A 12,434-nucleotide genomic window follows, 5' to 3' on the forward strand; every position below is an offset into this window, starting at 1 on the left:
GACAAGGAAGGGAAGACACCAGGAGATCACGACTGCAAGTCAACGCAAGTAAAGGATTCGCAAATAAAAAAAATATTTGCAAACAAGACCATTATTATTATCTATCAACATCATTATTTTTGGTTGCAAATCTTTTTTCTTCGATCGACCCCACCAAGTCACCTGACCTGTACCCAACAGAGAACCTGTGGGCTACTGTCAAGAGGAAGATGAGAAACACCAGAACCCACAACAGGCTGGTTGCTTCCATGCAGAACCAGCATGGTTTACATATATTGTTCTGGAGTTCCTTTTTTTTTTTACTAATCTTATGACATATTCTTGTATTTTGAGATACCAGATGTTTTGATGAGCTGGTTAGTCAGAATGATCAGAATTAAAGTTTGTGTAGTAAACCTATAAATATAGGACATTTTCACCGCTTGAATTAAATCACAGAAAAAAATGTAACTGTTCCATGATATTAAAAAAAACATATTTGAGATGCATGTGTATATCAGGAAATGATCCGTATGTACCACCCAATATAAAACTAAACGTTTCCAAAATACCAAGTGGAAAAAAGCCGCGGCGAAGGCTTTCAACATCCTGCTGACCACAAATGAGAAATAAAAAGGCTTCGACAAAGACCTCATTACATTTATTCAATAACGGAGAACAAGTTTCAAAAAAAGAGAGCTGCATCGCGTTCGGACTATTTTCCCTTCCTAAATTTGCCTGGCGTGGCCCCCGTCTTCTGCTTCTTCTTTGCTGATCCTTTCGTCTCGGTTTCCTACGCAGGCAAAAATAAAATAAAAATAAATAGAACTCCTAAGTTTGGCATTTAAAAAGGGAAAACAAACACGTAAAACAGAAACATGAACTGTTTGCTCCTACGTGAGCTGCAATAGAAAAGGTTTTCCTGACTCGACCTTCCGTTTGGAGGACAGCGATCCAGTGACGGTGAAGAACGAGTCCAGTCGTCCCTGCGTGCTGCCCTGCCGGCTCTTTGCTATCTTCTTACAGCCGTTACGCATCCTGTCCTCGCTGCACACAGAGACTCAATCAATCAATCAATCAATACCGTGAAACAGGTTGGTGCGTTCCAGTGCCTTAAAGCCCCTCATTCTAAATCGGTGTGACTGGCTGCTTCCTCGCTGCTCTCACCTGAACTGTTTCTCTTCGCACATGAACCGGATCAGTCCCTCCTCATCCGGCTCGCTCCATTTCAGCTCCACCGTGGAACAATCGATCACCTCTGGCTTCAAAAACAAATCCCGGGCCTCTTTGTAGAGCCAGTCCTCTGGAGCAGCGTGCTTCTGCAAGAAGAAGAGCAAGAGGTGCACAAAGAATTTAACCCCCCCCGAGGTTAAACTGGAAGGCAGCAGACAGCGACTCACGTTCAGGTCGATGTTGTCGAGGATCTCCTCGATGGAGCCGTGCTGCTTGATCAGGTCGATGGCTCTCTTTGGTCCGATCCCCTTAATGGTGCCACAGTAGTCGCAGCCCAGCAGAATACACAAGTCTATGAACTGAAAGGGAAAGAGAAGGATCAGTGGTGCTCTGAACCGCCCCCCCCGGACTGTGTTTGTGACGCACCGAGGTAAAGTCACGAGGGGAGGATTTTAAAGACGCCATTCGGTAAGCGGGATATCTAATCAACGAGAGAAAGACTAAATGAAGACCGTCACAAGAGATGAAGACGAAGGGAAGTACCTGCTCGTTGGTCAGGCTGATGTCCTGCAGAATTCGACTGAAGTGAAACTCTTGAATGGGAAGTTTCCTACAAATAAATAAATCCCCGATGAATTATAAACTCCGCCCCCGACTCTCCGTTCGTGAGTAAGAAAGGACGATACATGATACAATAAACGGTGCAACAACGGGACGCAGGTCCAACGTTACTTTGCTTCGCTGGCGGTGAGATGTCGGAGGAGGACGTTTGTCCCGAAGGTCAGTCCGTCCATATCCTCCGTCGCCGTGGCAAAGACCTTCCCCGCTTTGACCAATGCAGCACAGCTGGCCTCGGCCTCACACGGAGCCTGCAGCGTAAAAGCCACAGCTTCATCCCGCCGCTCCCGTCACAGAAGCATCTCTCTGACCTCTAACCTCGATGTAAGGGACTCCCATCAGGGCCAGCAGCTTCTTGCACTCGTCATTGTGCTGCTTGGTGACTTTCACCAGACGCTTGCTGAACTTTTCGATATTCTCTCGTTCACCTACGGCAAAGACAAAAGAATATATTCCATAATATATAAACCCAAACTGACGTGAGAGAAGCATCGACTGTACCGGCTTCCTGGGCCTGAGCCAACTGCTTCTCCGCCTCCGCCCTCCTCTCCCCCCTCTTCTCCAACTGTGGGTAAAGAAAAGAGAAAAGCGTTTGTGTGTTTGTTGCCATGAATTTCTCATCATTGAAGTCTGTGAAACATATTTTTTCACATTTCAATTCACTTCCGTGACTTCCTTAAAATTCCTTTGGGGCGCCAGTCGCTCCAGGACTCGGGCTTGTGGACCGGAGGGGTGAATCATTTCCCTCCTGAATCCTTCCTTTAAGTTCCCCCCCCCCCACACACACATTTCCAAATACTTTAAATCACATTTAATCCAATCGAATGAACACTTCTGCAACGGCAGAATGCCAAAGCGAACCTCTGATGACTTCAGCTGTGGGGGCTTGCCGTCAAACACATACACGGGTTTGATGCCGTGCTCAAGCATGCGGATTGTCCTGTAGAACATTCCCATCAGATGGCTGAACAAAAAGAGCAAAGCAGGGCGTCAAAAAACAATTCCGCTTCGTGTTTAAGATCTTAATGTGTCCGGATGCGTCCACCTGGTCGTCTCCCCGTCCTCGCTCTGCAGGACGTTGCCGTCCTGTCGCACAGCAATCAGGAACTGGTACATGCACATGGAGGCATCGATAGCAATCTTCCTGCCTGGAAAAACGTTCCAAAGAGCAGTCAGCGAATTATTTTTCATTTTCAGTAGCAGAGACTTGGAAGAAAGACATTAAAGAGAATTAACTATCTATTATAAAGCAGATTATGCTTATTTGACGTGAAATAGTTACCGAAGTAGTTCTTGATTTCTTGCTCTTTGATGGCAGCGGGGGCTTGATCAGCGATCAGCTTTGCAAGTCCGTGTATTCCCATTGTGATGAGATCAATTTTAAACTAATGTCACCAACGTCTGGAAAAGAAATGTGTTAATAGCATTATTGTTGTTTTTTACATCGACCCTGGTCAGTGCTCCCTAAAACTGGAACATAAAACGCAACATTTTAAACCTGATTTAAATGTGGGGCAATCGGCTCGTTGCTGTAAATATCTGTGATCGATTAGTAACATTTAATACGGAAGGTAAGATTTGTCATAAGACATTAAATTACAGGGTTTTTTTAAAAGAAAACGGGGATGCAAGGCTAAAATGTGTTCAGGAAGGAAGCTAACTTTGCAGCAAAATGCTAAATGTAGCGAGGTGGGGTGACTGAAACATAAATAATCACAAAGTATTAATAACGCACATTCCACCTGCGTATAACAGCGTTTATAATGACTCTTATTGCAGCGCGTTAGATCGTTTCATTGTTTACAACTCACCGCCCGGCTGCAACGCTGCTGTTCGTGTTCTCGTCCCGGAATCTCGGCAGCGAGACGTCGCGTGTATTTCGCGGGAAATCAAATGGCAGGCATCAATAATCAATCCGTCGAGCGCGCGATCGTCAAATGCGCAAGAAACGTTCGCATCGAGCGTGCGTGTTTGATTGCACAGGTCTGATTTGTTACAAGGAAGTACTGAAACGAGATTCCATTGGCTCGTCGAGGTTACAGGAAATCCGGTTTACACGGAAAAATAATAGAGCTCAGGAAAAGGCGTGAAAATCTCGGTTTTTCGCTCGCGTTGAAGAAGACAAATAAAACAAAACAACCCCACGCTGCTCGTGGGAGGGGGCGTGGTCGAATGCGGGGAACAGTTTTACGTCCTCGGCGTGTTTCCCCGCCCACTCCGGAAAAACTCAATCTAATGCGTTATTTTAAAATATGAGATGACGTGGAGTCAGTCGTCCTCTTCCACGCCGTCTCGAGTAAAAAAAAAAAAAAGTTCTTCATGTGCCTGGATTACGAACCCGAGGAACAACCTGCTAGCATGTTTAGCTCCAGAGTTCTGCGTTGATATTTAGCGTCGGAGCGGAGAGGAGACGGTCGTGGCCCGGATCCGGAGGAATCCGGAGGATCTGCAGCGCTGAGACTTCGTTAACAAATATCGATACTGGCAAGTCTGCTTTTCGTTATCTCGTTCTGTATTATTTGTTTGTTTGTTTTGCAAATCGGGGCCTAAAAAGAGAACAACGCAGAGAGAGAGAGAGCATACTTCAGCCAGCGCCATTGTAAAAGGGGAGAAACAACATGAAAACAGTTTCCAGGCCTTGGAACAAACACAATCCAGCAGCAGTTTGTTTATTATGGGTTAAAAAATCAAATAAAATCTCCAATATTCCAGATCCCGTTCACAATCCGGATCTTAAAAATCAAAATTACTTTGATCTGGATCTAAGGATGGAGTCATGAGTTTTATTACTACTATTTTTTATTGCCCTATAATTATTGTCATGACATTAACAATGCATTTTAAAAGAAAGCCCCTTTTGTCCTGGTGGTGAAGTGGAGAACATTGATTTGCTGCTGTGACCCCTCACGGGACAAGCCCAAAGTCCAGTAATAATAGTCAAAATGGTGAACGTGAAGAGGTGATCAATCGATACCAAGCAGGAAGGCAGGCAATCAATGATCAAGGATGCACACATCACCTCCTTGAACAAGCGTTGTTGGAGGAGGTTATCAAATTCCAAATGATTGATCATAGAAGCAGAATTTATTTCCAAGGCCAATGGGGGGGGGGGGGGGCGTGTCTTGGGTTTGCTTTGATGCAGCCATTTCACTGCTGCTGTCTGTCTGAGCCGTTCTCTGACTCGATGCCATTACAAGGACGGATCGCTTCGCTGTTGAAATTCAACGTTAAATACGTAATCGAATGCTTGAGAAAGACGTGATTGATGGCCCAAAAGGGTTTGAAATCAGACCTGCAGCCGTGACGCTACTCAGGAAAGCAGTACTTCTGAGTACTAGTACTTCTGAACAGATGAAACCATTCAAATTCTCCATTTTTAACCACATCTTGTATTGTGTGTATAAAAAAACACATTGATACGAGCTCATTTTGAAACGAGAGCCCGTCTCTCAAGTCTCACGGCGTGGGCGTCCATCTTGAATGGCGTCTGCTCCTCCTCCTGTCTTTGCCACAGGCGATCATGCCGTGTGGAACTGGACCCCGAGCAGGAGGCCGCCGGAGGCCGATGGACCTGCCCTGCATCTCCATTCTGCTCCTGCTCTCTGGCTGGGCGGCGGGCTACAAGGAGGGCGACAATGTGACTCTCTACGTCAACAAAGTGGGGCCTTATCACAACCCCCAGGAGACGTATCACTACTACACGCTGCCTGTTTGCAGGCCCGACCAGGTCAGCCTGCGTTCTGTTCAACTGCGTGTTAATAGGCTCCTTTCATTCAAACAGAAGAGACAACACACACACGCACACACACGCACACACACGCAATCGCACAAATCAGGAGGGTGACCGTGTTGTTTTTAGTTTATTTAAATCTAGCGCTACTTCACGGCTTTGCTCCTAAAACGATTCCTCACTGATGCTTCGTCTTCCTCAGGTGCATCACAAGTCCCTGAACCTGGGAGAGGTGTTGGATGGTGACCGCATGGCAGAGTCGTTGTATCACGTCCCATTCAATGTCCCAGTGGTGAAAAAAGTTCTTTGCCATCTCACTCTTTCAGAGAAGCAGGTATTATATAATCATCCTGGCGTAACGTCTCTTTAAATTAAATTAAATTAAAGCTTCGATTGTTTCTTGTTCCTCGTGCTTAAATATTCGAGATGATGGAACTACAACTTTTAGGTTATCGTTTAGACTTCTCACGGTACGCTAACGGCCGTCGTGGCTCTGATGGTTTCACTCTGGAGGGCTGATGTCGGAACAAATGTCGGAACAAGTGTCGGAATAAATGTCGGAATAAATGTCGGAACAAATGTCGGAACAAATGTAGGAACAAATGTCGGAACAAATGTCTCACTGAATCCGGCTGGAATCAGGCCCAAACATTGTAGAACATTGTAGATCAAAGAATGTGATTCTGGATTTGTGTGTGTGTGTGTGTGTGTGTGTGTGTCAGGTGGACCAGCTTCGCGAGGCCATCGAGGAATTGTTCTACTTTGAATTCGTCCTGGATGATATTCCAATCTGGGGTTTTGTGGGCTACATTGAGGAGAACGGCTTCCTGCCTCACAGCCACAAGGTAAACGGCGTCCGTGGGCTCGATGGACGATAAATGGACAAATGATTGTCCTATTCTAGTTGAACTCTCTCTCTCTCTCTCTCTCTCTCTACCTCTACAGGTGAGCTTATGGACCCATCTCGACTTCAACGTCGAGTACAACGGCGACGCCGTCATTTTCGCCAACGTCACCGTAAAAGAAGTCAAGCCCGTCCCCCTGGAGGAGGGGGCCGGCGCGGCGGTCGGCGGAGTCGGGGTGGGTGGAGGCAGCCTGACGGTCACCCACACCTACAGCGTGCACTGGTTCAAGTCCAGCCTGCCTCAGTCCCGGAGGGCCGAGCGCCTCCGGGACCATTCGTTCTTCCCCAAGACGTTGGAGATCCACTGGCTGTCCATCATTAACTCGCTGGTTCTGGTGGTGCTGCTGCTGGGCTTCGTCATCATCATCCTCATGCGGGTCCTCAAGAACGATTTTGCCAGGTCAGTGTTGTGCGAGAAACCATCAGCATCACAGAATCCTCTTTAGCATTTATTTCTGACTGTACGTTCCTCTCGAGCTTTCTGTGCCGACGCCATTTTGTCCTTCCTCTGCAGGTACAACGTGGAGGAGGACGGCAGCTGCGACGACCTGGACCAGGGAGACAACGGCTGGAAGATCATACACACCGATGTCTTCAGATTCCCCCCTTACAAGAGCCTGCTGTGTGCCGTGCTGGGGGTCGGGGCGCAGTTCCTCACGCTCGCCACAGGTTGGCCTTCATTTCTCACAGGATGACAAAGTCGTCCCTTAAAAGTGCGAAGCGTCTTTGTGCCGGGAACCGACCCCGATCGTTATACGGGGGCTCGTCCCTCTTAATGCTAACCTCGTTTTTCTTTTTTTCTTTTTTTTTTGTAGGAATCATCGTCATGGCGCTGCTGGGGATGTTCAGCATGCACCGCCACGGCGCCATCAACTCTGCTGCGATCGTCCTGTACGCTCTGACCAGCTGCGTGTCAGGCTACGTGTCCTGCAGCTTCTACACGCAGATCAACGGGCAGCACTGGGTGTGGAACATCATCCTCACGTCGTCGCTCTTCTCCGGTGAGTCCAGTGGAATGTCTCCGGCGTCCGGCGCCATTCTGTGTACTAATGTCTCGTTGCCCGAGGAGACCGGCTATCTTTATTCAATGGCTGGATGCATTATACCCAGATTCACAGCTAATTAAAACCATGTTTATTAATATCCTCACAGTTTATGGAATCCGATTAGCTGCTGTTTGCTACTATATTGATTTGGTATTTATAGTTTTCCCATTTATGCGACTTAAATGACATCATCAATTTGAAGAAAAGATGCTTGGAAGAATATAAAAGAAATTTTTTATTTCAAATGTTTTTTTTTCTTGTGGAGATTTGGAACTGTCTTCATGATGTTGTTTATGTTGAGCTGGAACTGAGGTTCAACTTAAACTGTATTTTTTATAATTCTGAACATTTGTGGAGATGAAAATAGGTAAATGTTTATGGATGTATTTCTATAGTTTAGACCAACACAATGGATATAATTATTTTCAGAAGGGGTTTATCAATAGGTGATCAAAGCAGCCGCCATTAGTGTTCTGTAAAAGATCACTCTTCTCTATAGAGTTCATGATTTACAGCATTCATTCTTTGCATGAATATTTTCATCGCACATGAAATATTCCTGGTCAAATTGAACACATAATAAGTTCTTTATCTTTTTTAGTTCTCAAACTATTACATCTCCTTATCTTTTAACAATCAACGGCCACTCTTCCAGCTCCTCTCTTCCTGACGTGGAGCGTCGTGAACTCCGTTCACTGGTGGAGCGGCTCCACCCAGGCGCTGCCAGCCACCACCGTGCTGCTCTTGCTGGGAGCCTGGGTGCTGGTTGGCTTTCCGCTGACGGTCATCGGTGGAATTGTGGGAAAGAACCGAGCTGGCTGCTTCCAGGCTCCCTGCCGCACTCGTAACATTGCCCGCCAGATCCCCACGCAGCCCTGGTACAAGCACGCCGTGGTGCACATGGCCATTGGCGGCTTCCTGCCGTTCAGGTGAGACGTTTTTGGCTTTGACCGACAGCAAAAGGCAGTTTTATTGTTTTTTTCCTTTCACCTTGGAGCATTTGTCAGATTCTTCAAATATTCTTAAAGGACACTTTTGAGTATTATTTTATTTAATGTCTATATTTATCATTTAGGTCTAGAATATTTTTACCTCCACCGAGGCGGGGGTTATGTTTGTTAGCATTTGTTTGTTAGCAAGATACCTCAAAAGGTTCTGGACGGCTCTTGGTGAAATCTTCAGGAAATGTTGAGAATGTTATCAGGAACAGGTGATTACATTTTGGTATTGATCCAGAAGAGATCCTGGATTCTGAATCAGTTTGAAACTTTCATTAACATTGCAGTCAACGGCACTTCAAAAACATTTCCTCGGTATCTCGGTTGATTATTGACCGATGTCCATGGAATTTGACACCGTCATGTAGGGTGGAGGGTCTCTATCTCACCTACAAATTTAATCTGGATCGGATCCAGAATGACGTTGGGAAAAAAACATTACATTTTAACATTGAAAACTCCATTTACTGATTGTTAGAAAATCAACTCCGATTCACTTTAACTTTTCATGGTTGCCGTATAAAGACACCAAGAACACTTTAGAACCTTTTGGTGATGATCCAGATCACCATGTGGACGGTGTAGATCTAATCATGAGGGGAACGAGGTCTGCTCTCCCTGAGTTTTAGTTTTTAGTCTGTCTGAAACTTTTTGTTGCATTGAAACTGATCCTTTTGCGTCGTCTGACCTGATTATTTACCACGAGTGAATACTCTATTGACATATTTCCTTGGCGTTAATTTGCACACGCTCACGCCCTCTCTTCCCTCTGTCCCCCTCAGTGCCATCTCAGTGGAGTTGTACTACATCTTCGCCACCGTGTGGGGCAGGGAGTACTACACCCTCTACGGCATCCTGCTGTGCGTCTTCGCCATCCTCCTCTCAGTGGGCGCCTGCATCTCCGTGGCGCTCACCTACTTCCTGCTGTCTGGCGAGGACTACCGTTGGTGGTGGCGGAGCGTGCTCAGCACCGGCTCCACCGGCCTTTTCATCTTCGTCTACTCGGTTTTCTACTACCGGAACCGCTCCTCCATGAGCGGCCTGGTGCAGACCACGGAGTTCTTCGGCTACTCGCTGCTCACGGCGATGGTCTTCTCGCTGATGCTGGGAAGCGTGTCGTTCTGGGCCTCGCTGGCGTTTATTCGCTACATCTACCGCAGCCTCAAGATGGATTGAAGAGAAGATCTGTGCATATGGAGGAACAGCTTTATGCACGCACACACACACACACACACATTGACGAGTCGTTCATTCACACGCAATTTACACCTCCTGCAGGGTTAATGGGAGGAGACACGGGGAGCGTATCTTGATTTGTCGGGCGCTAGTAATCAAGGGTCTCTCATTGGAAGAAGGGATGATGCGCTCAATAGTGAAGGGTGAGTCTGGATAGCGTGGGGTGTTTGTGTACAAAGGGGGGGGGGGGGGGTCGGGATCGGGGTCCCGTCGGGAGCCAATGAGGAAAAAGCTCATTGATGTGACTGGATTTAATCTTTGTGTGCTGCAGCGTCCATTTTGTTTTACAGGTTAAATCAGGGCTTAGACTGCATCTACTCTATATTCCATTTAATTAATATTCCTCTGCACTTATAAACGTGGCAACCAAGAAACTTTTCCATGTCAGGAAGACAAGGATCAAAGGAATTCCTTTTCAAATCGACGAGTAAAATATTGGTGATGGGGGGGGGGGGGGTCGGCGAGATCATTGTTTGCTTCTGATGTAAATAGTATTTTAAATAAATTTGAATATGATATCACCAAACAACTCTTGTCTAGTTTTTCCAAGAATCACACATTCATTTGTTTTTTTTTCTTTTATTTGAACAAAAATACAATATGGAGCAAATATACTAAAACTTGAAAGGCATGCATCTCAGTTTAGCAGTTTACATTGTGAAGACGCGGCCCCTGCCACCCAGTGGCAGACGGGGAGGTGTGCAGCCCGTTTTGTCCACGTCTTCTCCTTCACATCAGATCACGCAGCTAAATAATTAACCATGCACAGTAAAATCAGAGCAAAAACAGTTAAAAGAATGCCAGAATGAACCTCTATTGAAATGTGCACATTAAATATGCAATGCAAACAAAAAAAAACACAAAACCAAGCTCTTGTCCTGAAATTGTCTAAAACGAATATCAAAAATACATATAATTAAGGCCAGGGTAAAATCCCTTTGAATGCAGCCAGTCCTGCACGCCCAGTCTGACAGAAGGTACTCTTAGTTAGCGACCTACAGTAAGCATAGATGGTGAGGAGCATCGAGCACCGGCGGACACGAGCAAAGGCGGCATTTGTGTCATCATGTCATCTTGTCCGGCGTCTCATTCTCCATCTCGAAGCCTTGGTCGTGTGCAGATATATCAGGGGCCCCGAATTCACAGTGGCTGACGCCCGGGGTTGCAGGCCAGCCATTGGCCTGTGGCACCGCAGCCTGGTGTGGACCAGAAGACCAGGTGGTGTAGCCAACAGGTACTCTGTGAACACTGGAGCCCATGGGGGAGCTAGCAGGTACTCCATGGACATCAGAGCCAGTGGGGGGGCCAGCAGGTCCTCCGTGGACACTGGGGTAGGAAGCAGGTCCTCCGTGGACACTGGGGTAGGAAGCAGGTCCTCCATGGACACTGGAGCCCGTGTGGTAGGACGCAAGTCCTCCGTGGACACTTGAGGCTGTGTGGTAGGAAGCAGGTCCTCCATGGACGTTGGGGTAGGAAGCAGGTCCTCCGTGGACACCGGAGCCCGTGTGGTAGGAAGCAGGTCCTCCGTGGACATTGGGGTAGGAAGCAGGTCCTCCATGGACACCGGGGTAGGAAGCAGGTCCTCCGTGGACACCGGGGTAGGAAGCAGGTCCTCCGTGGACACCGGGGTAGGAAGCAGGTCCTCCGTGGACACCGGGGTAGGAAGCAGGTCCTCCGTGGACACCGGAGCCCATGGGGTAGAAGGCATGTGCTCTGACCCCAGAAACCACAACATCATACGAAGCCAGGCTCTGGGGGGCGGGCCTCTGGAAGGTCGCCCTCATCACGTGCTGGTTGTAAAGCTTCCGGAGCAGAGGATGCGCATCTCCTTGAAAAGACTTAAAGACAAGTTAAAATGAGTTTCTGATATTCTCGTTGTTGCGCCGCTGCCAAATGAGAGCTCTCCTTACAGGCTGCATATGTGGGGGAACAAATCCACCCGCCGGGTTGCCCCTGCTGGCACCGTAGCGCTCGGACGCCCAGCCGTTGTCCTTCTGGTGCTTCCTGAGTTTCATCCTTCGGTTCTGGAACCAAGTCTTGACCTTTGAACAAGGAGATTACAGGAGATCAGAACGCGTCTACGGAACATTTCCCATCCCGGTTGGTTCCGCGCGCGCTCCTCACCTGTTTGTAGGTGAGTCCGGCTATCTCTGCCAGGCTCTTCATTTCAGACGGGGGGAGGTACCGGTGCAGGTTGAAGCGCCGGACGAGGACATCCATCTGCCTCTCTGTGAAGGTTCTACGCATCTTGGCGTTGGGCAAAGAGGGCGGCGTGGAGACGGCCGGCGGTTCGGGCTTGACGCCGATCACCTCGTTCAGCGCGCCCTCGGGCTGCAGCTCCTCCATCATGCAGCTGGAAACGGCCGGGCCCTTCTTGCTCAACTCGCCGTAACCGTCCGGCTTTGTGAAGATATCGGAGATCATCTGCAGGAAGCCTTCCTCGCCGTGGCTGCCGGAACTCCACGAATCTACGAGAGAAGAATCGAACTGTGAGCTGGATTCTAAAAAAAATATAGAATCAGCTCCATTACATCCAGGATCAATCAGCATTCATTGAATTTGTAATATAACAAAATTGATGCATTAAGACATTTAAATTTGTGAAAACGCACTCCAGCTAATGAATCCAACCAGATCAAAATAATTATTATTGTTCAGACTCTCTAGCGAGAAGTTTCCACTAAACCTTTATTTCTCACTTTTGTCGTTCATTCCTTCATTTTACTTGAAAACGGCGCAACTTTCACACT

General features: G+C 47.5%; 2 protein-coding genes across 2 annotated transcripts; one reads left to right on the plus strand and one right to left on the minus strand.

Moving 5' to 3' along the window:
- Positions 1 to 637: 637 nt before the first annotated feature.
- Positions 638 to 3,172, minus strand: fen1 (flap structure-specific endonuclease 1). Its single transcript, XM_068747954.1, has 11 exons — positions 3,053 to 3,172; positions 2,816 to 2,918; positions 2,632 to 2,734; positions 2,272 to 2,335; positions 2,089 to 2,198; positions 1,885 to 2,021; positions 1,696 to 1,762; positions 1,380 to 1,511; positions 1,147 to 1,298; positions 912 to 1,026; positions 638 to 772 (listed from the first exon to the last, which is right to left on the minus strand). The coding sequence occupies exons 1-11, from the start codon at positions 3,132 to 3,134 to the stop codon at positions 695 to 697; spliced, it is 1,143 nt and encodes a 380-aa protein (XP_068604055.1). The 5' UTR covers positions 3,135 to 3,172; the 3' UTR covers positions 638 to 694.
- Positions 3,173 to 5,290: 2,118 nt separating this feature from the next.
- Positions 5,291 to 9,841, plus strand: tm9sf1 (transmembrane 9 superfamily member 1). Its single transcript, XM_068748139.1, has 8 exons — positions 5,291 to 5,497; positions 5,703 to 5,834; positions 6,223 to 6,345; positions 6,446 to 6,804; positions 6,919 to 7,073; positions 7,220 to 7,405; positions 8,106 to 8,379; positions 9,231 to 9,841. Exons 1-8 carry the CDS (start codon positions 5,291 to 5,293, stop codon positions 9,622 to 9,624), a joined length of 1,830 nt encoding a protein of 609 aa, XP_068604240.1. The 3' UTR covers positions 9,625 to 9,841.
- The last annotated feature ends 2,593 nt before the right edge of the window (positions 9,842 to 12,434 follow it).

This window comes from Brachionichthys hirsutus, chromosome 14, assembly GCF_040956055.1.
Source record: "Brachionichthys hirsutus isolate HB-005 chromosome 14, CSIRO-AGI_Bhir_v1, whole genome shotgun sequence".
Classification (NCBI taxonomy): Eukaryota; Metazoa; Chordata; class Actinopteri; order Lophiiformes; family Brachionichthyidae; genus Brachionichthys; species Brachionichthys hirsutus.

What these genes read in the sequence shown, in the direction of transcription:
- fen1 (XM_068747954.1), bottom strand. Translation starts at nt 3,134, where the DNA reads ATGGGAATACACGGACTTGCAAAGCTGATCGCTGATCAAGCCCCCGCT. An exon ending in AGAAATCAAGAACTACTTCG is followed by an intron (nt 2,919 to 3,052) that starts GTAACTATTTCA and finishes ACGTTTTTCCAG; the next exon opens with GCAGGAAGATTGCTATCGAT. An exon ending in CTCACCGCCAGCGAAGCAAA is followed by an intron (nt 1,763 to 1,884) that starts GTAACGTTGGAC and finishes ATTTATTTGTAG; the next exon opens with GAAACTTCCCATTCAAGAGT.
- tm9sf1 (XM_068748139.1), top strand. Translation starts at nt 5,291, where the DNA reads ATGCCGTGTGGAACTGGACCCCGAGCAGGAGGCCGCCGGAGGCCGATG. An exon ending in CTCAAGAACGATTTTGCCAG is followed by an intron (nt 6,805 to 6,918) that starts GTCAGTGTTGTG and finishes CTTCCTCTGCAG; the next exon opens with GTACAACGTGGAGGAGGACG. An exon ending in CACGTCGTCGCTCTTCTCCG is followed by an intron (nt 7,406 to 8,105) that starts GTGAGTCCAGTG and finishes CCACTCTTCCAG; the next exon opens with CTCCTCTCTTCCTGACGTGG.